Source organism: Triplophysa rosa, linkage group LG22 (genome assembly GCF_024868665.1).
Source record: "Triplophysa rosa linkage group LG22, Trosa_1v2, whole genome shotgun sequence".
Taxonomy (NCBI): domain Eukaryota; kingdom Metazoa; phylum Chordata; class Actinopteri; order Cypriniformes; family Nemacheilidae; genus Triplophysa; species Triplophysa rosa.
In genome coordinates, this window is record NC_079911.1 from 16,144,752 (window position 1) to 16,172,511 (window position 27,760).

The following is a 27,760-nucleotide window of genomic DNA, read 5'->3' on the forward strand; positions in this document are numbered from 1 at the left end:
GTGTACAACATGAGGGTAAATGAATGATTTTTGGGTGAATTATCCCTTTAAGAAAGCCTCGCTCTCATGGAGGACCATGTGCAGGTGTGACCCCCTCCGCGCAGGTGCACAGTCTGTCACCTGTGTGCCGGCCCATTACCGCTCAGTGTTAATGAGTCCAGGGGTGGCCTCCCTGTCTGTGTTAAATCAATTAATCTGCTGTCATTATGCACACTGTTCCCCTGTAATTGAAAGCTGGTGAACTGCACCGAATGCTAATGAGAAGCGAAAGCATTCTCATTAGAGAAAAAACAGGTTTCCACACAACAACAAACAGCCTGCCATCTGTCCACACATACAGACATACAAATAATGTCTATCTGGTTTAAACACCCCCTTTATCAGAAACACTTAAAACGCTTGTCATAATGGATCAGGATGTTTAAAGAAGAGAAGGTCAGATATTAAAGGAGCAATGTGGAGAATGTAGCGGCATCTAGCAGTGAGGTTGCGAATTGCAAGCAGCGGCTTACTCCTCCCCCCCTCCCCATTTGAAGCTCTACGGTGGCTGTCACAGGACAAAGATGTCATCACGTTTTTGCTTCTTTGCGGAAGGAGATAACGTATTTATGAAACGCGCTCTGTAGAGCAGTTTGTCCATTTAGGGCTACTGTAGAAACAACATGGTGAATTCCATGCAAGGGGACCCGCAGTGTATGTAGATAGAAATGGGACATTCTAAGAAAAAAACATAATGCTTCATTATGTAAGGTCTTTATACACCTCTGAAGACATAGTAGTGTATATTGCATTTCTGTCAATAGATCCTCCAAAAAACACACACTGGACCTTTAACCGTGAAGTGAATCACGTTTGTTCTTTCTTTGTCCAATCGCTGTATGGATTTCTTCCACTTCCTGATACTGAAGGTCTGATACTCACACCTGGACGTCTAGCATAATTCTTTTGTCTTCATCCACGTGCAGACCCCAGATACAGTCTTGACCTTTGTCATATGCTTCAGGCCAGTTCGGAGAGAGCACCACGCCGCCCGAATCGCTTATTTCTCCACTGCACACAGCTGTAAAACACGTAAGACCCAAAGTTCAGCTTTTGCTTGTTTGACCTTTTGTGGTCACAAATGAACGAAAGAATCATTGGCTTTAATTCTGTAAGCTGCACATGCACGGTTACCTCGGCAGGCCGGTTCTGTCTCGTTCCACTGAGGATTGTCGGGGTTGACGCATTCTAAAATAACAGCGCCCTGCTCCAGTGTGTAGCCAGGTTCACAGGAAAACTCCACCACAGACCCGACACTAAACAACGGATCGCTCGTGGAGAAATTTCCATATTTCACAAACGGCTCGTAGCAGCTGCCTTCTGCAAACGCTGTAGGACACGCCTCAGTGAAAAACATTTCAAAATCTCAGTTTGTTATTATTGTGCCTCATACGCAACAAAAATTGTCATTGTTCACAAAAAAAATGAAATGGCAAGAATTCTGTGCATTACTTTGATCGTCTTCGTGCCTTCAGAAAGTCTATATGAGTCCTCGTACCTTCATATCTGATGGCCGCGCCAGTGCACGTGCCCGATTCGTCACTGATGAATTCCACAAACAGATGCCTGGCATTGCTTGTCACCCCTTCAGTGGGCAGATACTCCACTGCATACGAGTCATAGAGGGGAGGAGATTCGATGTTCATCCCGTCCTTTATCAACAGCCTGAGAACAACAAAACCCTGAAGTCATGCGTTACTGAACATTCAAATATGATCTATTCATTTTCATTGTTATTGTACCAACAGACATCATCACACAATGTATGTTTTTGTCATTTTCTATTATTAAAAGATGAATAGATGTTGTAGAATATTGTTATTTTAATAATAATGACAATAGACTAACTTCAATTCAAACCATACTTTTGCATTTCTTTAATGTAAAAAACACCATTCACTTTAATTATGAATTGTTTCATCCAATTGACATTCTCGGATGTCTTCAATAGGAGGCTTTGTCAGAAGTTAGATTTAATGTCTGGGGAAAATTCTGTTTTCAAAGTACAATGAAGGAAACACACACGCATGCACGCACGCATACACACACACACACACACACACACACACACATACATGTTTGCACAGCTATCTTTATGAGGACATACATTGACACAATGCAATCTCTAGCCCGTTACCCTAACCATCAGAACTACATGCCTGACCGTAACCTTAACCTTAACCCTTAACCTTAACCTTAACCTTAACCTTAACCCTTACCCTAAACCTAACCTAAACCCTAAAACCAAGTCTTCACCCTCAAACAGCCCTTTAAGGGGGTCTCTGGAAGTGAGGACCGGCCAAAATGTCCTCACTTTACTCTCCTTGTCCTCACACTGCTGGTCGACAACTCAAACCGGTCCTCACAAATATAGATGTACAAGTACACACACACACACACACACACAGTGCACGTGCCTGTCATCGTCCTCTGCCAATGCCACCTTCTCAAAGTGAACATGTAGCCGATGGCCCTCAGGGGCCTCCAGTACCCAGTGGCACGTCAGATTGTTGCTGTAGTTTCCAGGAAACCCCGGAGAGATGATCTGACCCTGAGTGGCATTCTTCAACGTTCCCCCGCAAGTAACTAGACAAGAGACAGAGAGGAACTGCTGTGAATTTGCAGCATTCATTTCCATTTATTTCATTATGCATTGACACAAATTGCCAACAGATTGTCAAAAACTAATGAGACTGCAGGAGTCACGACGGTTCATTTAAATGAAACTTCTGACGTGTAGAATTCTCGAGGCGAAACATCGAAAAACTGCTTTAATGTGAAAGTGAACTTCAAGGTTTGGGTTGATCTCATACCTTGGCATGTGGGCTCTCTGCCGCTCCAGAATGGCGTGCTGGCATTTTGGCAGGTGAGGGAGGCGGAACCCTGGAGCTGATAGCCATTCAGACAGAAAAAATAAGCCACGCCCCCTACCTGGAGACTAGTGACTGATATGTCGCCATTAATAGGAGTCAGTGGAGAGACACAACTAAGAACAAAAGCTGAAGATAGAGATACAGAGAACATTTATTTTACACCTCCATCCCTTCATGTACGATATAACAATTGTCTCATTTGTTTGTGTTTTTATTTCTCCTAAGCAATTTTAGGAGAAACAAGCTGAAATGAAACACAAATGAACTTTCCCGAACTATGAAAGAGCAAACTCTGAGCAATAACATTTGACCCTGAGAGGTTGATAATAAAAGATGCTCAAATCTGAGCTAGACTTCTTTCGTCTTTCGCTCAATTGTTAAAGTGCTGGCTGACGGTGCTGAAACCACATTTAACATCCAGCCAGTCCCCTCATCACTGTTTCCATGGCGATTAGTGTTCCATAATGCCCAATTGTTTAGCTATTACTAATAATAATGACTCAGTTCAAGCACAGCAGGGCAGATCCGTGGCTGGTGGGTTATGGCCAACAGATGCCAGGACTTTATATAACGCTAATCCAATCTGTGTATCAGCGAACAGGCGGACACTGGCAGATTTTACAGAGACTTTTTACAGAGACTATCACAGGGGATAAAAGCTCTCAGGGTCGGTCCAAAAAGAAACGTAATGGTCCGTGATTGAGGTCTGCTTATGGAAGTCGATGCATTTCCTTTTGCTGATCTCTGCATTAGAGCGATTTTCAATTTGATAAACTGCTGTAAGAATCAAATAATGTGTGTGCAGAACAAACAAAACTGGAGACTTAAATCTCAAAAAGTGGCAATAAGTATTGAAGCGTCAAATCTCACCTGAACATCAGTATAGTAAGTTAGTGAAGAGTTGCTGTACGGCACCGAATGTTATGCAGTGCTGTTGCTAAATTAATTCAGGTTAATAAAGATGCCGTTTCAAACACTGCGATACTCTAAACTTGAGCAACGGATTCATGAATTTGTCCTTTAGATTGCACCTTGTTTTAGCCTGTTAAAATGCTGGCACCACGTGCCAATCGCTTCATTAATTTGACTGCTTTGGTGAGCGTGTCAGTGCTCTTCGTGGCCCAGAGCTTCGTCTCTCTGACTTTAATAGAATTTATTGAGCCCTTGACCGCTTGAAAGAAGCATTTAACCGCAGCGCATAAATATCAATAGAGCACAGCGATGCATTATGACTCTCTCTGGTTTCATCTCTCTGAAAGAAGCGCTATTGATCTCTTTAGTAGAGTTCACGTGTGCTTCAAATGCATTAAAACTCAACAGGCGTTTGGCCTGAAACTCTCTAAATGATGTGGCTGCCAAACTCAAAGGATGCTGGGATGTCTAAGGATGTTATTAGGATGTGCATTAAAGTGACTTCTTAACATGTTTTATGGGACCATAATTTCTGATCTGAAATGACCAATTACTATGTATACTTAAACGAAAAGCACAGAAGAACAAGAAGATTCAAACTGTTTTATACTGTGTATTGATAATGTCAGTTTTATTATATACAAAAACAGCCAGAGTAATGGCATCTACTCAGTAAAAATATGAATGTTGTATAAGGGGCGATTCACATTTCGCATCTAAAACCGTGCGGAAAACGCGAGCCGTAATGCTTTCTCTAGTCAAATGACCCGTGGTGCGCGCCCCTCTATAAAGTTGAACTATTTCCATCTCGATGTCTGCATACTTGCGCGCGCAAAAGATGTGATGTGAATCGCCCCTATGCCTGTCAGTTCATTGTCAATGTCAATCACTATATGATTTTACAATTACCATCTAACAATACAGCTCTCTATGAGCTGTCTGCCTGAATATAAATGTCTATAATGAATATATTTTAATATCTTCTAGTTTAATCCAAACAAGTGGCTGTTACCTTGGAAAAGAAGGATGCTTTCACTAAGGAGAACTGTATCAAATGCTTGGATTACTCCATCACAAACTATTTTTATTTCTGTCATGGTTTTTCATGCAATTATTATATGACCTGTCTGTAAACCTGTGACTCAGAATAAATCATATTTTCCCCATTGGCTAAATACAGATTTGTGGATTTATACTTAAAAAAATAACTATTTGCCAATGAGGTTAGAAAATGTATTCTTTAAAAACATTATTCTTTCACAAAATTTTGCTTTTCAATTTTTGCTTGTTGTATACTACAGAAATATTTAAAATGATCATCACCTCTGTAGCGCAGTAGCAATAAACCAGGTCGATTGGCCTGTTCGCTGCTAAAGCGTACAGAGATTTGGTTACTGGAGCTCCGCAACACCAGACCTCTGGATAACAAAGAGCTGTTAGCCAGGACAGAGGGCACAGATCCACCCAGATCCTCCAGAAACACCTCCACCCCATCCTCCACACTCACATTCAACACCTGCAACAGAAGAAAACAGTCATAGTGAAGAAAATGCAAACATGTGCCAAACATCTGAGGTTCTGTATCATCATGTTACTGTGCCTTTAAGTTGTATTGTAGGCTGATCTGTCTTTTGTGGGATTGAATGTAAGGTTTCATTCTGCAAATGCGTAAAAATGACAATTATTAATAAATGAAATAGACTATTTTGGATTCCAAATCTTTAAAGAACTGAACAGAATTTCCCCAACTCACAGAAGTTAACACCTGGCTCCTGGATGGCTATAGCTTGAAACTGTAGCTATTAATATCACATTTATTTCAATAAGATCTCATGAGAATTCAAATGAGCCCTGACGCACACAGCAGGGAAGTGCTAAAGACAGAACAGTGATTAAAACTGAAAATAGGGATTGTGGGTAATTTTGACACTATAGTGACATTTATTAATTCAGTTTTGTCTGTCCCCAGAGATCACAGTATTTTAAACAGTACAAAACCTGAAGTGCTAACCCAAATACTCAAAGTTTGCTGCATGTAAAATTTATAATGCCAGCGATCCCCAAATGTGATTAACTTCCTTACATATAAAGCCAACTTCATTTATTTTTAATGTATGCACAACACAATGCGTGTCAATAAAATCAATTTGTACATTTTATGTAATTTCCATCTGATTTGCCCAGCATGACTTCAGTCACCAAGTACGTGAAGTATCCAGAGTTGCATAATTCATATTTTCGGTTGAATGAGTGCCTTATCCGGGTACCTAAAGTGCACTTCTTTTTTGAGAATTTTCAATGTGAACGCACTACTCACATTATTTATACTACAAAATGGCGTACGTTTTCTTTTCAAATTGTACAGCAGTTTTCAAAATAAATATTGTTCAATAGCAACTATACATTGACCCCAGTGAGTAAAGTAAAGATGGTTTTAATGAAAACGAGTCACTATGTATATATTTTTAAATAAATCAGTGAAAATATGAGTTCAAAAACAAGGCATTTCCATGCTATCATGTGGACACCCTAAACTTTAAAGCTATATTTAAAGGACAGGCTTTGCACTGCCTTCATCGCATCTTTATTCCCATGACCTGGACCTCAACCCTTGAAAATCTCCATCAGATGTTAGGGGTCGATGTTCTCTGACCTCTCAATACAGGACAGTTATCAGGGCAGTGTGTAAGAGACGCCATCATGGTCATCATGTCAACAAGCAATTACATGAAACAGTGTTGGGAATTTTAATGACTCGTGGCCTTTCACAGGGCCCCTGTGGTCTCCAGCAGACCAGGTTTTGTAAAGTTAATGAGGGTCTAGCAGTTAGGGCACAAGACCCTGGAGAGAAAACACTGATGGCACGGTTTTTCTAATTACAGCAAACCGATGTGTCAAAATACATAAAAATGATACATTTCTTTACTGGTCTTAGTTTCTTGTAATACAATAAATTCAGACTTCAGCTTTATGTGTACACATGTGTCATCTAGAGTTTAAGAAGAGATCTGATAATGTCTCAAACTATACTCAGAATTGATCAAATCTGTATTTAAAATTCAATATAAGCTCTAACACTTTTCATCAAATTCTTATGAGATCAATCATCAACATCATTTTTATAGCTTTATACTTGCATTGCATGATAACAATTGCCTTAATTGTGTCTACGTATGAAAATCAGAAAATATGAGCCTCCAGATATGAGCCATTACCATAAAAAATTCCAATATTGTGAGGAGTCCACAGAGAACAACATCCATTTTCAAACAAACATGCAGCCAGAATGCCTATAGCATCCCATCCAGACGGTGCGCATTTCAAAATCATTCGCTACAAATTGGTCACTTGGAGAAATAAACACGACAGGTAGGCAGTTCAGGAGGAAATAACAGAAAAACAATCATTAAACAGTGAACTCTTAGGAAAAATTCAGTACATTACGTTTTATTTTTACATTCACTTTCATTCAAAGAGTTCATGACAAGCATTAACGTGCATTGCTATAGTGAATTCCTTTTCCCCAGATCAAAAAAAAAACTCAAACCATGTTAAAAAGCTTTAGGTTCAGTTTTACAAATAAATAAAAAAAATCAAACTTTGCTAAATATTGCAAACATATCATAACTCAAAACTAAACTGTCATAGAATGCAAAGCAGCATTGAGAATACAGTAAACACTGCTTCAAAAGTGCGCATATCCTGATGGAGCCAACACATCTCATATACTCAAAAAGTCAAGTAAGCGTCACACGTATGATTCAACACAGAACCCAGCAGAATGAAAGTCTCAGTGGGACGCCACTGCATAAGTTTTGCACTAAAAAAAACTGAGAACCTCTCTTCTATTCCACAGAGAAAACCAACATCTCCTCTGTAGCATCTTTGGAATAGAGTTTGTTTTATTTGAAACAGCAGCTGCAAAGCAGTCAAGGACATTGAACATCCGTCTGGAAATGCTTTCGGAACAACTTTTAAAACGTCATTATTCAGAGAGAGAAGAGACGGAATCAGTTTAGATGCTATTCTCTCTCTGCTGATCAATGCAAAATTAGGGCTGTGAGAAATTGCAGTGCAGTCAATAGAACCGTATCGAGCTGAAACTCAGAGAGGTACGAAAACAAGTTCCGTCTGACTGGATAAAACTCACAATACATGCAGCAGCCTCTCTGCAGAGCTTCAGTGGCTCAGGATAAAGATTTTGTTCTTTGTGTGGCTCGACTAATAAAGTTGGACAATTATATTCTATCAAAAAAAAGTTTTTTCTGTTTGTGATGTTAGATTATAAGAACTTAAATATTTATTTCATAACTATATGGCCTAATGCTATCCTGTCCCTATAGCTCATGTTAAACACCAGAGAACCCACATACTCAAAAGTATTCCTTGTTTAAATGCACAAATATGTGTGAAATGTCTTGCAAATTGCATATTTGATGTTTAGATTCTTATGTATGTCAATAAAAGCAGTATGTGGCACCCAAGTTATACTTCTTGTTGACATGTATGTGATTTTGATTGTAGACATTAAGAAAACACACTAAGATAAATATTTGTTCTATAAAGCAAGGGACCCCCAAATATAATGAACCTTTTGCGAGGGACCCCCTTTCTAAAATACATATCTTTTCTGTATAAAGAAGCATTTAAACTGTTAGACAAATTGTAAGTGTGATATTATAGAGACAACATACTGTTTGTAGAAATGAAACTGTAAGAATCCTCAGTAGAATTTTGCAACATTTGCTGTCTTTTTTTTATTTCTTTATTCTGGGGACCCCTTAGAACATTCTGGAGGCCCCTATGTGGGGCCCTGGACCCCAGTTTGAAAACCTCTGGTACAAAAAGTAAGTAAGTCAAAAAGAAAGTAAGTAAAGTAAGAATGAGACTATACAGGACCATTATCATTTCTGTGCACCTATTCAGTAGGTGCAAAATCTCTGCTGCCCTTGAGAGACAATAATGTATGAGAGATGGTCGTCCTAATCTGCATATCATAAATGCGTTAGATGAAGAAGTACTGACCTGAATCTCAACTCCATAGCCCAGATATACAGTTACAAGGCAGGAGCAATTTATGTGGGAATCAAATGAGACGTCCGGGGGAATCTCAATATAACCTTCGGCTTCAGTGAAGTTCATATTGCACTCAGCTGAAAGAGGGAGAGAGAGTGAATGTGTGTAACCCCACGGGTTTGACAGATTTTCTTGCAAATTATGTAAGGAAATCAGTTGGGCAAATGTTTCATGTAATGTTTTTTATCAAATACAAATATATACAGATATACCTGGTGTGTCAAAATGATATCCTGTGGTTTTCTCAGGTGAAGTTGACAGAGACGGTGGTGACAAAGTAGCCTCCCTGTCCAACGTTCTCTGACGCTGAAGGTTGTCTTTTACCGTTGTAAAAGCTGCTTGTTGACCTGCGCTGGTCGTTGACACCATCTTCGACATTCGGCTTTTGCTGCGTCTTTTTTGCCCCACTGAGCTGCCAGTGACCGACATCAAAGGAGTGGCAGCGCTCACGGTCGCAGTGGTTGGTTCAGCGGTGTCTTCATCAGGCACTGGATGCAAAAGTTCACCGTCAGATGATGAGGTAGGCGAGGTTGGCACGGTTTGTACCGCCTCTTTAAAAAACTGCTGATCCCCCTCAAAGCTCTTGGTCAGCAGGGCCGCATGGAGCTTTAGCAGTCTAAGGTTCGTGAGGTTTGGTACAGCGTCTGTTGTGAGCTGTTGGATGTCAGTCGGTGGAACTTGTTTGCTGGTGAAAGGGCTGAACTCTCTCTCTGATTCTGATTCTCCCCCTCTCTGGGTTTGCGCTGCTTCATCCTCTGTAAGTAGAAAATAAACTGAGTATTAGAACAAGATTACACCGGCCTCATAAAACTGCTCCTGTAGTTCATATGGTGGAGGATGGAAATAGAAACAATGTCATAGGTTTTAATTTTCAATACATATATTGATAAAACCGCAATGGCTGAATGCATCAAGAGTCAAGATTTTATTTGTCACATACAGTTATATAGAGAATATACAACCAGCAGTGAAATGCTGGTTTCATTCTTTGGAATAAATGTTATTCAATGATTAATATAACATAATATATACAATACATACAGTATAATGTTAATTTTTCAAAATAACAGAAAAGATGCACTGTAGTTTTTCAGACCTCATCTACTGCAAAGAAAACAAGTTCATGTTCACTTTTAAGCAATACAACAGTAATATTTGTATTTGGGATTAAGTTTAAAAAAACAATTCTATGTGATAACCTTGATTTGTATCACAGTTTTCATGTGTCTTGTCATGCTGTCAGTCTTTCACATTGCCGTTGGATGACTTTATGTCACTCCTGAGGTTTGTGACACTGAATGACCACAATAAATCTAGAAATGTTGATTGAATGAAAATATTCTGTGTTATTTTTTTCGCAACTGTATATAATCACAGTTTAAATTATATTAAATGCAATGGCAAAAAAGAAGGGTAATATTTGTGGTGAAAAATGATACTGAAAAAAGTATCTCCTGCAGATAGACACACCTCGCTTTGCGGGAAACTCTTAGAAGAGTTCAGAGAGAGAGAGAGAGAGAGAGAGAGAGAGAGAGAGATGTCTGATGACTTCACATCTGAACACTCTGCCTCTGACTTGATAAGAGAAAGACAGACCTCATGTACACTAAGAGGAATGTGTCATTTATACAGTATACAAAGATTCTTAATTTACAATGTAATCAAAAGATAAAGTCTAGTTTGATCAAAAGCACATTCATCATGAGGATATTTGAGGTGGAAGCACACAGTTTTATACAGCTCTTGTGTCTCTGACTCTGGACTTCAAGAATAATGATGTCCCATCTGAATCAAATACATTTTTTAAATAATTTATCTCAAAGAATTTGTATTATTTATAAATGTGCATCATTGTTAAAGGTGAAAAAAATGTTGTGTCACAAATCACACATTAAAGATTGGTCATTTCATCCCCACCGTTTATTTGCTTTAAACGTAAAATTCTGTCAATGTCTACCCGCCCTCATTCACATGTCTACAACATTAGGGAGTAATCGTATTTCACTATTTCACTAAGGAAATCCCGTTTTCATCTAAAAAGATAAAACTAAAAACAACATCTGGTTCTTTGTTGTATCTGGCAGAAAATGTTGATTATTGAGACATGTTTGGAAACACCACACTAAACCGCTGTCAGATCATCTGTCTCTTTATAACATTCCTCTGAGATTGCAGCAGCTTTCCACTGAGACTTTAATACAGTTTGACCAGCAATATTTAAATCAACACCTTTAAAGCAATCATTAACAATGCACAGTGAAGAGTGAAAATATGAACTTTTAATCTAATCGTTCAGATCTATCATATTTTTACAAACAAGAAAACGGCTGTATCTCAAATTGGCCGTATGAGTTTAGTGATGTCATCAGGGAACAGTCCATAAGGCAAAGTGTAGACCGCAATGCCTGAGGGTACCATTTGGGTACCTTCAATTTTCATGTCCCCCAATTTTGTGCTAATTGGCATTCTATAGGTTTATTTTATTTCCATGGTCTCACATGAAAGAACACAATAGCTGCAATGTGCATTTTATTAACATAGCTTTCCATGTTGTCTTCTCCCAGGAGAGATACATGATAGCAACTCCCTTGACATTACAGCAACATTTGCTCAAACATTTTGCTCATTTGCTGACGGTACAGTCGTACAACATACATCACAAGGTAAAACCAGGTGCACATATGAGATCAAGATTCCTCACGCTGTCACAAATTCTCACAGATAAATAGTCCTTTTTGTCTGTGCTAAGGCTGAAATCTCTCTCTTGATATCACGCACAGGTCTGAGAATAGCTCTGAATCTCAAGCGCTGACCTCAAACTGTTCCATTAAGAACACACAAAGCGCATGTCAGTCCAGTGTGAATCTCATTTGTCAGGATGACACTCTGTAAAATGAAAGTGGGAACAGATCATTCTAATGGCAATAAACCGCTGCTTCACAAAGCCATGCAAAGTCAGATAAGCAGACCGAAGACAAGTCATGAACCTCTAAATGAGGCCATTCAGCGGTCTTGAGATGTTTTCATAAGAGCAGACTAATCCATGCGTACTTCTTCAATCAAACTGCCCTTCAGTGCATAAGACAATTGAGCTATATGCAGGTTGGAACAGAGGTTGACATTAACCCCTAAAACACGTCTGTCTGTGAACTTGGATTGCAGACTGACAAAAAACAACCCTGTTGAAAAAACCAGCATATGCTGGCTAGGTAGGTTTTGAAGCATGGTAGCTGGTTTGTGCTGGTTTAAGATGGTAATTTGCTGGTTTAAGATGGTTATGTGCTGGTTTAAACTGGTCATGTGCTGGTCCTAAACCTAAACCAGCTCAGGACCAGCTTAAACCAGCACATGACCAGCATAAACCAGTACAAACCAGCTACCATGCTTCAAAACCTACCTAACCAGCATATTCTGGGTTTTTCAACAGGGAAATCAATTGCACGTGATTGTAAAGAGCAGCCGCCCAATTAAGTTACATGGATGTTAAAGACAGCTGCGAACCAATTAGACCTTTAATCTCACCGTGCTTCAGACTCTATTGATCTCTATCAGACAGAGCCATGATGCAATGTATACCCTCATATACCTATGAAAATGAACAATGAACAGCTTATGCCAACTTTTAATGCATGGACATTTTTCTAAATATGTATACAAAAATGCTGTATGCTGTGCTGTATTATGCATGCCAGGCCAGTAGTTGGCAATGTATCTATATAAAGAAACACGTAATACGAATAAGTGTAATGTCACCATTTTCACAAAATATTGTGTTTTTGTAGTTTACAGGTTGACAATTAAGCTTTGAAATATATAAATAATAAAATATGTAAATAATGCTTGTACTTTAAAAATACATTTTCAAGTTTTTCAGGCCCACAAAACATTGTAAATGAACAGCTAAAGAAAAAAAGTTTTACATTTTTACTTGAAAATCGTGTCATCTTAATGTAGCGTTACCCTTATCTATGGTATGTGTTTACAACTTCTTGCAATAAGATAAACATACGTACACTTTGTTAAACTCAAAACATGGACTATATAAAAGCACAAGGTTTGGCTTTTATTAAAATGTACATATTTGCTCATATTTCAATAAAATAATGGTAAAGGATACAATTTAATAAAGGTCTTAAACTAAAAACAGAAAACTTTATTTTCCATCCTGCTGACATGAATCAAAATATTTCATTACTGTTTTAAGATGTTCCAATGCAACAGATTATCTCACGTATACATTATAAGATAAATTATACACTGTCCATCCTGTTAGAAATCATGCAGAAAACCCCATAAACAGTCTGAAATTCAGAGGCGGATTTAGTGATTTGGGGGCCCTAGGCAAATACATGTATGGGGGCCCCAACTATGCACCATTATACTTTACTGCAACCCTTATTTTTCTTCCTCCTCAAAGCACACAACTTTACACCCCCAGTCAAAGTGACAGGGGAAAACTAAGATTAATAAACAACACAGATACTGACTAATTAAAAAATATATAATAATGAATTCCCAAATGAAAAACATGGGATAAGTGTCTTAACAAAACACTTATATTAAAGTTCTAAAAAAAATTAATGAAATGAAAACTAATAAGTTATATAAAGCATTAAATTTATTCAATCAAACAGAAAAGTTGAAAATTTTAATTAAGCCTTTTTTATAAGACTTTTTCGCCCATAAGCAACCAGTCTAACTAAATGAGCAAAGCTCATTCACACCCTACGTTCTCTTGTAGTTCAACGAGCTTTGAACGATTCACTGATCGCTTACATTCTGTGTAAACGAATTGGTTCAAAGGAGTCATTTGTTTGCGAGTCGTTCTGATCGCAATGTGCGTTCATACTGGCGAACTCGCTGTGTACAGAATAACGCTGATTCAACGAGCCAACTTCACAGATAAAAACATTATAATGATGTACAGCAAGTTAATTTAGGAAATCTTTTCAAGAAATTCAAGAAAATGTAAATTGAACGTAAAACTCCTGAACAGCCGTGAAACACAGCTAATACAGCTCCTAATATAGCTCTTTTACTGAACTCTTCAGCGTCTCACTGCTGGTAACGAAACAGCGCCTCCATTGTTTCGTAACTGTAGTTACAAATGACAATCTGTTTAATAATGCACGCAGTGTTTTTTGTGAAGACTCAGTCTAAGGCGGCACGAAATTTGATTGAGGCGGCCGCCTCCAATTTCTTTATGCAGGAAAAACCCTGATCTGGGATTACTATATACAAAGTGTACCCTCCGTGTTTTTTCTGGTTTACGACCTGCATTTAAATGTGACCAAATTTCTGTACTAGTGCGTACAGTATGAATCGTTAGCACTGCACTGACGTTATTATATTATGTCTTTATGTGCCCATCGGTCAGCGCAGCGGAGTCAAACAACCTTTCTACCTTTGAACTGGCCCTCTCCCTCTTTGGTTGACAGATGTTTTGGTCGTCAGTCATTATAACTGTGTTGTCGGTGTTCATGGAGAAATACTCACAGGCACATTATCATCGCTCGTGGCCGGGAGAGTGCTGTGTCTGGCAGGAGAGAGAGGCGCTGCTGCTGTAGGAGCAGCGATGGAGTTTTTGTGTGGAAAAAGCAGAGACTTTGGCAACAACCTTTTGTAAATCGTCTTTTTTCCTCTCCGCTGGTGTAGCTGCGTTCTTTGTTGTTTTATTTCCCTGCGACTTTTACTTCGTTTTGCAGCTAATGTACCACACAATGACACTCTCGCTGTGGGCAGTTCTACTAATTCCGCCGCTGCGTTAACTTTCTCTAGCTGGTGTCGAACTCGTCTCGCGCATACGGTGCTAATGGAATGGTCCACTCTAATCTATAATGGGGGGAGTGCCTTCGTACAGATGTAATAACGTAAAACGTTAACAGGGATATCCCGACTATTTTGATGATTACTTGGGGCTCTACGTGGTTGCTGACATGGCTTATTGGTTAAGTCCACCCCTTCCTTTTGGGGGCCCCTGGTAGCTCGGGGCCCCAGGCGATTGCCTACCTTTGCCTAATGGTAAGTCCGCCCCTGCTGAAATTGCTTTTATTGGCTTTGGCAGGCAGGTGTCAGGGTGCAGCGTGCCATTAGTCAACATGTCTCGAAACATAAACGGACCAAACAAACGCACAACCCGCCCAACGCACATCAGCAGGAAACACAACATCAAGGCCGACAGTGATGGATGAGACCTCATGAGCAGGTCTGATAGCTGCAGCTCTCGATTCTTCCACAGGGAGAGAGAGAAAAAGAGTGGGTGACAGACTGTGTATGATTGTTTAGTCCCGGGGTGAAGACAATGACCCATAGATCTGAATGGGTCCTTTCAGATTACAGGTTCTGGAGAAATATAGAAGCCTTGAGAGGATAGAAATGGGAACTTTTGTACCTGTACTAAGATAAAGAACGGTCTGCTCTCACACAGTGTGCTAAGCAGACGCAATGCGACAAGTGTCCAGGAAACAAGTTCCACACTATAAATTAAACTGATAAATATTAAATATACTGTATACTGCATTGCACACAATAATATATTAAGTTGCAAATTTTATGGAATTTACAGAGCAAAAGCTCCAAAACTTATTTAAATTGTCAAGAGAAAATCAGAGAATCAATCTTAATTCTCATAATATCCATCCTACGTATATAGTATTCCAAACTCCAAGTAGTACGTCCCAAATTGGGGTATGTTAAAATTAGTATCCTTAAAGTACCCAGACAGACCACTACTACTAGTTTTCAGTGCAGATTCTATATTTGCACACTTTATATTTCTATAGTGTAGTGTAGTGATGCTACACTAAATAATAAACAAAACCTATATAGTAAAAATTGCGTAAAAATAAAGACTGCAAAAGTGTACAGTACATACTTGGTATAAATTGGTAGAACTGGGATGCATCAAGAAACTTTTTAAAAGATAAAATTTCATAATAAAACACATTCGGGGTTCAGAGATGAGCAGCAGCCAGCAGGCAAAATGTGACACATGCCTAAGCAAACAAAATAAAGCATATGTGTGTGTGTGGGTGTGCATTATGGAACAGCAGGCATTTACTGAACTCATATACCATCAGTGGCATTTCTGTGACACATAGTTTAGCTTCCTTTAATTGTATGCGGTATGTGGAATATATTAAAGTGATGCATTATCTTGCTTTCAGGCAGGATTCACCCACGTGCTGAATAGAGAGGTCACCGCATTTCTGTATCACCTAAACAAAACAGGCAGTTTGATGGACGTTTGCCCTCTGTTGAACATATAAAGGCTGGACCATCATCAGTTTGCTAACGTTACATTACATAGAAATACTTTTATCCGAAGTGTTCCCTGGTAATAAGGCGACCGTAGTTCTCATACAGAAAGGCAAAATGGACAAAAATTAAAACATAAAATTATAAAAAATAAATAAAATATTATATACAGTATACAGTGTTTGACATGTATTTCCACACAGTATGTCAGACATTTGTATGGGTTGTTTACTATGAAATTGTTTCTGAAAGAGACTATACACTGACACTGTTGTTGACTGCAGTGAGGTGAGCTATAGTGCACAGACGGAGGGTGAGAACAGGCCCAAGGAAACAGTAATGATCAAATTTGTCCGTCTGTCTCCTGAGGCATGCTGACAATTATCTGACGATCCAGAGAAACATTGTTATAAGATCAGAATTCATTATTTTCCCCTCTATTTAAAGGTCTCTCTCCCTATTTATCTGTCTCGCTCTTTTTCCTTCTAATGTTTAAAGCTGTCACTTTCCCCTGTACCCACAGACGGATTAAACAGCACTGTGAACTAAGACAGTATGATCGCAACCACAAAAAAACATCATATCTAACTAAAATAATGAGTCCCATATAAAAACCGGCCACGGATCATTAACAATAAGAACTGTTCTTTTGGCTTTTTTCTAAAATGTAAAATAAAATCTCGGTGTCTTGTGATCAATAGTTTTACAGGTTTCTCACTAGCAACGGTTGGAATCCTCGGAGAACTCGCACCGGCAGCCTCATTAAAGACACTTTCATTCAGCACCAAACTCTTTAGATCACACCTGATCAGAGTGACAGAGAGAGAGAGGGGGACAAAGAGAGAGAGAGCACAATTCGTGCAGTTTGACAGAACAAAGGCCTGGGAGAATATGACAGCTTGTCAGAAATAGAAACAACCACAGGGAAGATACCACAACATGAGGCGCAACAGCAAACAAACTGCAGGAAAATAAACAGACTGCAGTTGTTGGATCTGTGAATTCGCATATGTCTTTTATGTCTGCTTACATGCTTTTGTACTAAGTATATGTACTAAGTATATTTAAGTGTCTTCTAAAAGGCTGTTAGTGACCGGAGATGGACAGCTGGACAGTTAAACAAGATGAGGTTGCGAATTGCAACCAACGGCTCACTCCAACGCCCCCCCTCACTTTCGAAGCACTAGGTGGCTGACACAGGACTAATATGTCATCACGTTTTTGCTTCTTTGCCGAAGGAGGTAACGTATTTACAAAACACGCTCTGTAGAGCAGTTTGTCCGTTTAGGGCTACTGTAGAAACAACATGGTGAATTCCATGCATTTAAGGGGACTCACGGTGTATGGAGATAGAAATAGTTCATTCTAAGGTAATAAAAACATAACGCTTCATTATGTAGGATCTTTATGCACCTCTGCAGACTATACATATATGCATATTATATTGAATTTCTGCCAAGAGATCCTCAAAAAAACTATACACAGCACCTTTAAAGATGCACCGAATCGCCTTGGAACGCGCAGCATTATTTATGAAAAATAATGCAGAGAGCGAGAGACATATCAAGTGGCCCCTCCCCCTTTTCAAATAACCAATAGCGTTTCGTTTACATTTGAAGCTTGTTATTTACGTTGGTGAGTGACACTGCAGTTTCTCTTCTCCTTTCCTCACCAAGGCTGTTATGACTGATCTCTTCCATAGAGCCTTAACATTCAACACACTATATAGACTTGAAACAGGTCAGATACGTTTCGTTTTCTCAACTGATTTGCGTGTATGATCGCGCGTATGATCAGCTCTATCGTGTTTCTTAACCGGAGCACACTCACGTGCAACCGCTCGCGTGACACTAATGCGAAATTTAGACTTTAATGTAAATGTTTACACTGTCTGGATCATCCCCTAACTCCCATCTAGTGCGTCATTCACCATGTGGACAAAATAAATGTGCGAATTAGTGGCTGATATGACGCGACAGTTCCGCAGCTCTGCTAGGGAATTTGATTGGACAAGAACTTTGACGAGAGGCTGAAGTGTGGCGTGATGTCATAGAATTTCTAGATTTGTTTGAGAGCATGTGCAAGACTGTCAGTTTTGAATGGTTATATCTCCTAAATGCGAATTTTGTCAGCGCTTAATAACATATCAGTTTATTTATGTCCTTAAGGCTCACTCATTTTTAATAAAAGAAAAAAACATTCATTTTGATTTCACTGGGTCTTCTTCACTTGACTGTTTTTGCACAGGACCATTGGCATCCTGACCTACTCATATACACACAAGCTACTCACACACACACACGCACACACACACTCTCTTATGGATGCAGACAGTGTTAAATTAAATGTCAAACCGAACCGTGAAACATGTTCCTTGGTGAGTCAATCTATATTTATTGCTTGCTTCGTCATTTCAAGAATCATGTTTTCAATTTCTGCTTTCAATTTTCTGGAGCATTAGACTCCAAGTTTATTATTGTGATTATGTAAAAGTTAAAATAAGACTGTGACTCTGAAGAGCCTAAAGTATTCAACATTTTAATTGTGTATATGAGAGAGAGAGAGAGAGAGAGAGAGAGAGAGAGAGAGAGAGAGAGAGAGAGATGAATGAATGAATCATTGGCTTGATCTACCAGTCCTTGTACTCTATTTTGAGTTTATCTGCCTTTCTCTTCTGAGATGATGGACATGTGTGATTGACAGGCAGTTTTTATTGCAAAAGAAAGGTCAGGGTTACTAAAACTAGAGAGAAAGACAGTGCGGTTGATTAGATGCTCTCTGATGAGCTCAAAATTCCCAGAAGTCTTTGCTCCATATCTAGTTCTCTTATATTAACCCTGTCAGTCTCTGATGTACAATCCAGAGCGAAAACTACAGACAAAAAAATATAATCTCTATATTACACACATAAATATATGTCTAAGTATTTCACAGTATTTGAGTATATTGTCTCTCAATAGTACCTTAACTAAGTTGAAGGATTTTCTCTGAGCCCGGCTAAACTTCATGCACATGATATATTTAGATTAAAATCATGTTGTTTCTGATAGATTTAGGACCTGCAGTCCAGCATGTTTACTGTTCAGTCCCCTCAATTACGGAGAACAAGAAAATATTTCTATTTACGTCCAATTGAGGATTAATACAGGATCAAGAGGTGGCTTAGCTTGATTTTAAAGTAGCAAAACAACAAACTTTTTTCATTTGCATATCTGACTCAACCATTACGGTCCAGCAAGGGCACCGTCTAACACCAGAAGTTAAGCTCTTTTCTTTCCACACAGAAAGTATTGATCTCTCCAAATCTTCATTCACAAACAGTAAGACAACTGACAGGGAGAGAGAAAGAAAGACAGAATGAAAAGTGATGCTAATGGAGTAGATTGTATTCCCCTTGTGTCTTGTTAGGTTCTCAAGTTTTCACGGTTTATTTCTGAGCTCCCGCTGGGAGCCTCTTCTCCACTGAATTACCATGGAAACAACTTCAAGAAACGTCCCGCCGGATCTTTTCAATTTATGCAATGAATAATGAGTAATGAACATACAGATTTTCCCCGGGCTGTCTGTCTGGGTCATCACAGTCCCCGACTTTATGAGTATATGAATATGTAACAATCGAGAGACTGACTGCAACACTCTGACGCACAGAGTTTTAAAAACCAAGAGCTCACAAAACATATGAGAATGACCGGACTTAAGCTGCGTGCAGTGTTCAGAAAACTCATTTTACAACCGTTCGAAAATATCGGGGACACTTTGTTCCTTTGAAGGAACACAAGGTCAGATTGACTGGACTGAAATAAACAATACAAAAAAATCAAATACATTTAGAAATATTCACGCATTAGCTCTGTTCAACAAACTTTTAGTGTGCACTTCCCTTAGAAAAAATAAGCATACTTACTAAGTATCCTATATTTAGCATATTTTACGTATCCATTATGTGGTAAGTATACTAATTTCAATGTACTTGTACAGTATTGTATATATACTTGTATATACAGTATATATATTATATATATATATATATATATATTGGCATTTCTATAAAGAAATTTACAAAAAAAGTTTTCCTACTATTGTAGTCAATGACATTCTTCCAAATATCTTTCTCTGTGTTCATCAGAACAAAGAAATTTATACAAATTTGGAACAACTTGAGGGTGAATATATGAAGACAGAATTTTCATTTTTGGGTGAACTGTTCCTTTAATATGGCACAATCAATTTATTAAAAAAAAGTTAGTGAAGTGTCAAGAGCATATATGTATGACACTTTAAAATGCTGCCTCAGTAATCAGCTCACTAAGTCTCTCTCTTCAGTCTTTTCAATGGCTTTAGGCGATGTGAGGAACCCCAGCTGTGATTGGCAGCATTGACTCAGTTCTCCATTCTTTAATCAGCTTCTCTTGTCCATGCAAGAAGAAGCATGGAGAGAACCAGGACAGAGGTTCCCCACAGAGACCCTAACTGCCAATTCACTCTGTGATAGAGCTGCCCAGGTGGCTGTTTAGTTAAGTTAACCTCGTTCATATCAGAACCATTAGGTCGTGCTTATCTGAACTCCAAAATGTCAGATACGCACATTAAGATCTGAGAATGTGATCATCATGTTGAAGGTCATGAGGTCACTCTAGGAAATATAGTTTATTTAAAGACAAAATAAAGATTCATCATTAATTCAGAAAACAGATTTTAAATGAATGTGTGTACACATTCATAGCCTTCACAGTTCTCATCTAAAACAGATTTCTTTCTCCTCATTGGATAAGAGAGAATGGGCTGGTGCGGAAAAACAGCTCTGTCAAATTCAGTTAGCCGTCAACACGGCATCTGGCAACACGTCTCCCGTAGCAACGGAAGAGCTTTAACCATCCGAGAGTGCCTTTGCCTTCTTGCCAAATTACGCCACTGCAAATGTAAACAACACAACAACTCAACCTCACAAACAGCAGCTTCGCCTGGATTACGTTCACCACGTTAGTCGAGTTCCTCATTAACAGAGCCTAATGACTCCAATTCATTAACTGGGCGTAATTGCATTCAGCGCTGAAATCTCTGAACATCTGAAACGCTCATGAGATTCTGACTAAAGTGCACTTTATAGTGCTATTCGCAATGCAAAATGAATCAGAATGGCTTTACGGTAAACCATAACGTAAAGTCAAAACTGTCAATACAACTGTATTGACTCTTGTCTTTATTGCTGCTTAAAGGTGGAATAAATTTAAAAATGTAAATAATAATTACATAAATGAGTTACATGCTTAAAATATAAAATTATAAATCTAAAAATGTGAAATAAGTAACAAATTATACTATTAATTATGAAAGTAAATCTACAAATTTTACAATTATCTACAGCAACATTTGCCAGATAAACTCAGTATTCAATTGAGATTCCTCTAACCACATTCAACTATAACAGCGGCTGTTTCAAATAAACCCGGCTGCACAGAGCACTGCGGGAGAGGGACACCATGAAACCTCCATTTGTCCTGGTGCCTTTGAGGGCTCAGTGCCCTGTGCTCTGATCCTGCCAAAACACAGAGCCTCTTATTTGACAAACAAGCTCAGGGGATCCACAGAACACCATTTCCTGCCAATTTATTTCAGATATTTAAAGACGCATAGGAACTTCTCTCAGGGTGATCATTAAAAACCCTATCTAATCTAAAAAATAAGTACACATCAATTCCAGCTGCCCCAAATAAAATAAAAAACATTTTTCAGTTTATTTTTTATTTAGAATTAGGGTATATAATTACAGGTTTAGCTAATAGTTTCCTGCAGACTGCAAATGTAAATGTCTATACACGTTTTAAAATTCAATTGATTCAGAAACATTGTATAAAAAATGTATTTTAATATAGGGCTGTGCAATTAATCGAAAATGAATCGTAATCGTCAATTTTGACCTTCAACGATTACAAAAACAAAATAATCGAGGTAAAACGATTATTGTGCCACATTCCATTTTGCAAGGATCATCTCTTTTCTTGTGGTATAAATCCACAGCACACCCCCTTCCTTTACAGTGGTTCAACTGTGCTGTTATTTATTTAAGTTAAATAAATTAAGTTATTTATTTTCTATGTCGTTTTAAAAATTAATGAGTAATCGTGTTAAATAATCGGGATCTCAATATTGGCCAAAATAATCGTGATTATGTTTTTTGTCATAATCGAGCAGCCCTATTTTAATATAAAAAATGCCTCGTTTCTAAATGGCAAAACTCCCATTTAATACAACAAATTCTGTAATTATTTGTGACTGATGTAAACTGCACTGCAAAAGACACAGCAAACGATACAATAAGATGTTTGTTCATGCTATGCAAATGTCAATCAAAGCTTGAGGGCTGGTGAGATGTTTAATGTGAGAAGATTAGATTGTTCCGCGTGCACTAATAACAGGCTGCTATTTCAGAAGACATCATGGGAACCGTGACGACAGAATACATCCACCTCTAGTAAAATCGATGTTGAGAATACAGAAGCTAATTCTCATTTCACTGAATTTGTTCTGTTTAGAGATACATTTCAAGAACTCTTTAAAACAATATTTTCCCTTCGTAAAGAATCCTTAACAAGTCTGTTAGGTCATTCTCGCGGTTTCTGTTCTCACTCTGGACATTTTTGTGCCTAAGTCAAAGGAAAACCATCATCCTACTGAATAATGAAATGTCACACATTACAACAGGTGCGGAGGCCGGTGAACTTTTAACATTCAAAATGTAAGCTTGTAATCTTCGACTTAAATATGCCAATTTTATGGTGCTTTGGCCGCAGGTGTCTGGCATGAAAAGAGCATCGACTCGTGCTTTCAGATGATCAGGGATTATTGATGCCCAGAAAGTCGATGTCACCGCCCTTCATGTTATAATAAAGACAGCAGGAATCAATACATGTAGCATCACAGCTAGCGGATTAAATAGTGTTTAAGATATTCGGAGACTTTTGTGGCTTTTATTGATAATGAAAAGTAAAGGACAGAAACCGGATTGGGAAATGACACGAGCCAGACTTGATCCCACATTTTTTACTACACCACAGTTAATGAACTTTAAAGATTCAATTTTAAAGCTAAAACTTTCTACCCTTAAAAGTGTAGCTTTATTTATGTTGGTCTTCTCTGGTGTCCAAGTATATAGTGGGTTTTTTTTGGCAGCGGTTATTTGCACGAAGTGAAAATAGCGACAGATACTGTTTACACTAAGTGAAAATAGCAGCATTTCTTAGCGATATGCTATTTACACTAACCAAAAATGGCTGTAGGGTCTATTTTCTTTGGATTAAGTAGAAATAGTACAGTAGTTAGATGCTTTTTACTTATAAATAGTGGCAAATAACGTTACTATTTGCACCTCAGTATTGTTGTGCATTAAATATAGACAGTACATCATTATATTTATAAAAATTATTAAAATGATGGCAGCTTATTGAGATATTAAAGTCCTATACCTACCCCTAACCTTACCCTACACCTAAAGTTTATGAATAAAAAAGAATTTTAAGTCTTAAATCAATTTTATTGAAAACAAATGCCTTTATGATCTGTAAAGTAATAAAAAAGGTTAAAGAAGGTTTTCAGCGGGATTAGAACCCGGTGTCCCATACCGCGCTTTACAGACTTTACACTTTATGCCACTCGAGTTGCTGTTTGAAATGGCGTCAATCTTACACTTTCTCTATTCCAATCACATATTGGTGGGCAGAGCTAATGTAAATAGTCTCTGCCAACAAGGCGGGCTATTTGTACTCAGTGTAAATAGACACTACGTTGTTGTTTTTTTGAGGGAGATAAACATGCACACTTCTTCGATGCCCGTTTCTTCATTTTATTTTTCAACACCAAGTTATTATTGTAAGACCCTATAGAGACCAAACTCTATTCTTAAAAGCTACAGTAAACAGTTTCTTTCACATCTTGGTATCTATAGCCTAGCTGTCTTTACACACACAGAGAATCTAATATAAACCCACCATCGGTATTAGGGGCGAAACCTCTGTGCATAATCGCTGTGATGCAACTTTTTTGCAGCCGACAGATCTGTTTACCAAGGCCTGTGTGTGGTCTAGCATTCCCCCAAAAAAAGATTCACAACACACCCGAATGCTCGAGGAGATCAATATAGCGGCGGACACAAACAGGATGTTAAGATATCAGTTGTTTGCACAAGATATCACCGGTTCAACAGTTGCAGTTCTTGCCCGAGCCCTGCAGGAACGGTTGGCAGTAACGTTGTAAAGTTTCACGTTTGTCTGACCACATGCCGAACGATATACGTGCATAAAATGCATAAAGCTCTCACAAAAGAACCCAAAGCCACTCTGAAACATTCAGTTTCTAAAGATCTTTCACAAAGACTTTGATTTTGAGAGACACCAAAGTACAGGTTATATCAGCTGCAGGGATAAAACAGCACGAGACTATCAGAGAGCATTCTGTCCTAATGACTCCCATTTATAACCCATAAACCGACAAAGAGCCAGACTAATTATGTCAACTAGCAGCTTGTGAATAGCCCTTGATCAAGCTAATCACCAGAAAAACAGGTGTAGAACATTTTCAGACCCCGCCCCTGAAATCAGGGCTATGAAAGGCGGAAATTAAAACCCTCATTTCAATATTTCTGTATTTGAATAGCCAGAAAAAGAGGATGAATGTTGCATGAAATTTTGAATAGATCTGATAGCTAATTCAGAAATAGACCTTGATGAACACTACAGCACACACTTCAGAACTGCTGAATGTGAGACTCGATAATTCTGACTCATTCACGCATCTTAGAAATTTCTATTCAAATTAATTTCTATGGCACTTTTCTCAACGTGCATTGTTTCAAAGGAGCTTTACAGAAACATGTTAGCACAAGCATTAATTGCTTTAATTCATAGCTTAGTAAGTCATCTACTGTATGCAAAATGACCTCTATATACTAACTAAATTGCCTTTTTATGACAAAAATCTCATTTCATTATCTTCAAAAAGCATTGACTAACACAGAAGGGATTTGAGCAGATACAGTATGATAAATAAAGCAGAAATACACATGAGAACTCCCAAAATAAGACTAGCCGTAGAAATGGCAACAACAGACCAAACATAAAATTACATTATGAAGTGAAATAATGAAATGCACAGAATTATCACTGAAGTGTCATTTGACACACTGAGGTCAAAGGCCGTTTCTCAAAGAACTTCTGTTCTTGTGGAGACCGGTCTTGCGAGGTAACCTTGGAAGAAGAAACTTGGATGGACACGCCGCAATGACTTCTAGGATTTCGAGCAGGTTTGGTACGAGCAAGTCTGCATTCAATGCATCCTTGATATCAAGAACACACCTGGGTACTTTCATGGGCTCTCTGTTTTTGAACATTGGAACCAGACTTTGGCAGTTCATGATGACATAGAGTGAGAACACAAGGACACAAGATCGCTTAAGAACGCATTTTGAGAAACAGCCAGAGAGATACCAGGAGGTCACACACTCAAAAGCACTGGTCAGAAAAATTCACAATCCACAGAAGCGATAAAATCACTCAAAATCTAATTTTTATTTCACATGTTTCATGTGATCACAAATGTGTCACTGTTTCACCTGTAATCCCGTGGGCTTCACATGAGACGTACACAAAAATGTTCCATGCTTTTCTATAAGAGCTAGAAGATGGAGCCAATTAATTTTAATAGGGATTATAGTAGACCTACCACCTTATTAAATAAATGCAATTGTTGCCCTCTGCTGTGATTTAAAATAGTAAGTATAATATTTGAGTCTAATTATGCTGCTTCATTTTCTGTGCATTTAATTCACCATATTTTGTAACACATGACAAGACAGTATACAGTACATTATCCAAGATGAACATATGGACCAAACATGCTGTGTCACTTAATTAATAAAAACGACAACAACGCACTGTCTTGTTGGATTAAAAAAGCTCCCATCTGTCGTATATTCGTTACTCTCAAGAACAAGCCAAGACAGACTTTCTGCGTTATTAAACTGTGAAAACAACTGTTTCATAAGCAGTGCTGTATACGGGACGACGATAATCTCATCTCCGGGATTAGTGTCTTTATCTGCTACAGGGACTCTGTTCTGTTATAGCACTACGTTGACATAAACGATTTAAATAAACTGTTTTATCAAATTGTACTAATTCAGTGTTTGGAAAACGCTTAAATAGCCAATATGACAATGTGGGGTTATTCACACAAGAAGCGTTTAGTGTTTTTTCTTCAATTGTTGGTCTATGTACACATGCGTCAAATGGACGTATTTTGTAAGTGCGTCGCGTCTTGCTGTTTTTTCTTCAGTGTCTCCAGTCGAGTTTATAAGACGGCGCGTCAAGTTAAACAGTTAAACTTTTATAAAAGACATTTCGTGCGAACAGCTCCGTTTCGTTACATCTATCGGTTTTGAACGCAAGACTTGACTTGTAAAAGTCAGTTTCTGCATATTTGAGATATATCTGTTATATCGTAGCGATGGGGTTGCAACGAGATTACTTAAACATGTAAATGTCAATATAAACACGGTAAATTCTGTGCAACCTACTTGGATGAACAACTTTACAACTCGAAAACGACTTACCCTGACAACGCGTTTGACTCAACGAGACGGCCAGAACCAGAAGCACAAACAGCGAGTTCTTCTGGAGCACAATCCTCACGCACATGCTGCAACGACTCCTGAACACACTGTATAACATGTCCTGACGTAACACAATCCAGTCGGAATTACTCAAATGTCAAATAAAATGTCCGTAAAGTCTTATAAACCCACAAATCGTTGCCTGTGGATAGAGCTGCACGAGTATGGCGGAGAGCGGCTGTATCTCAGGCTGCTATAAACAGATTGCTCGATGTAGAGGTTCAGCACCGCGGACAGCTCCCCGCATCCGCACACCAGTCAACCGCGACACGGCTGGAAACTTCGGACAGCCGCCTGGCGATCATCCAGCAGCGCGTCATTTGACTCTGTTAGACATGAGCTTTTGTGTGCGGGGAGGTACAAAGCAGTATTACATCTGATAGAAGAGAGGAAATATGCTTTCCTAATATAACAAGAAGACTAAGTTACACTTCAGCGCTGTTGGATAGATATCCAACGTCTTCGTTTCAATTCTATAATAATCAAGAGAAGGAAGTTTTCAAGTGATTATCAGCAGCAATGTACAGTGACAATAAGTATTCTGAGTATTTAAAAAACACAAAATGTATCAATATCATTGCACTGAGTGACATTAAACGAAAAGGCATTTATTTAGAAGATAAGTCAAGGCCACCTTTACTTGCAGTGCCTTACAATACAGACTATATGAAAAAGCAGCTTCACAGTTATAAACAAAAAAGCAACAAAAAAAGTATGCAAACTTAAAGTCACAGCAGTACATATAGTATAGTAAATCAGTTCTGGTTGAGTTTGATCAATTACAAGTTGGTGAGTATTAAGCATTTTTCAATCATAACGTGGTCTACATGAAACTTCAAAATCTCATGAGGTCAAGTGTGCAATTTTTGGAGGATCTATTGACAGAAATGCAATATAATATCCATGTGTTCAGAGGTGTATAAAGACCTTAAATAATGAA

General features: G+C 38.4%; 1 protein-coding gene across 2 annotated transcripts in view; it reads right to left on the reverse strand.

Moving 5' to 3' along the window:
- The window catches only part of sez6a (seizure related 6 homolog a), a 32,285-nt gene extending 5,121 nt beyond the window's left edge, over nt 1–27,164 (reverse strand). For both annotated transcript variants that reach the window (XM_057320523.1, XM_057320524.1), the window contains exons 1-9: nt 26,761–27,164; nt 9,113–9,655; nt 8,850–8,977; nt 5,148–5,340; nt 2,853–3,038; nt 2,457–2,625; nt 1,538–1,704; nt 1,174–1,368; nt 922–1,060 (exon numbers count right to left, since the gene is read on the reverse strand). In XM_057320523.1, coding sequence (XP_057176506.1) covers nt 922–1,060; nt 1,174–1,368; nt 1,538–1,704; nt 2,457–2,625; nt 2,853–3,038; nt 5,148–5,340; nt 8,850–8,977; nt 9,113–9,655; nt 26,761–26,878 — 1,838 coding nt within the window. In that variant the 5' untranslated portion in view covers nt 26,879–27,164. The remainder of the gene's footprint in view (nt 1–921; nt 1,061–1,173; nt 1,369–1,537; nt 1,705–2,456; nt 2,626–2,852; nt 3,039–5,147; nt 5,341–8,849; nt 8,978–9,112; nt 9,656–26,760) is intronic.
- Nucleotides 27,165–27,760: the final 596 nt, after the last annotated feature.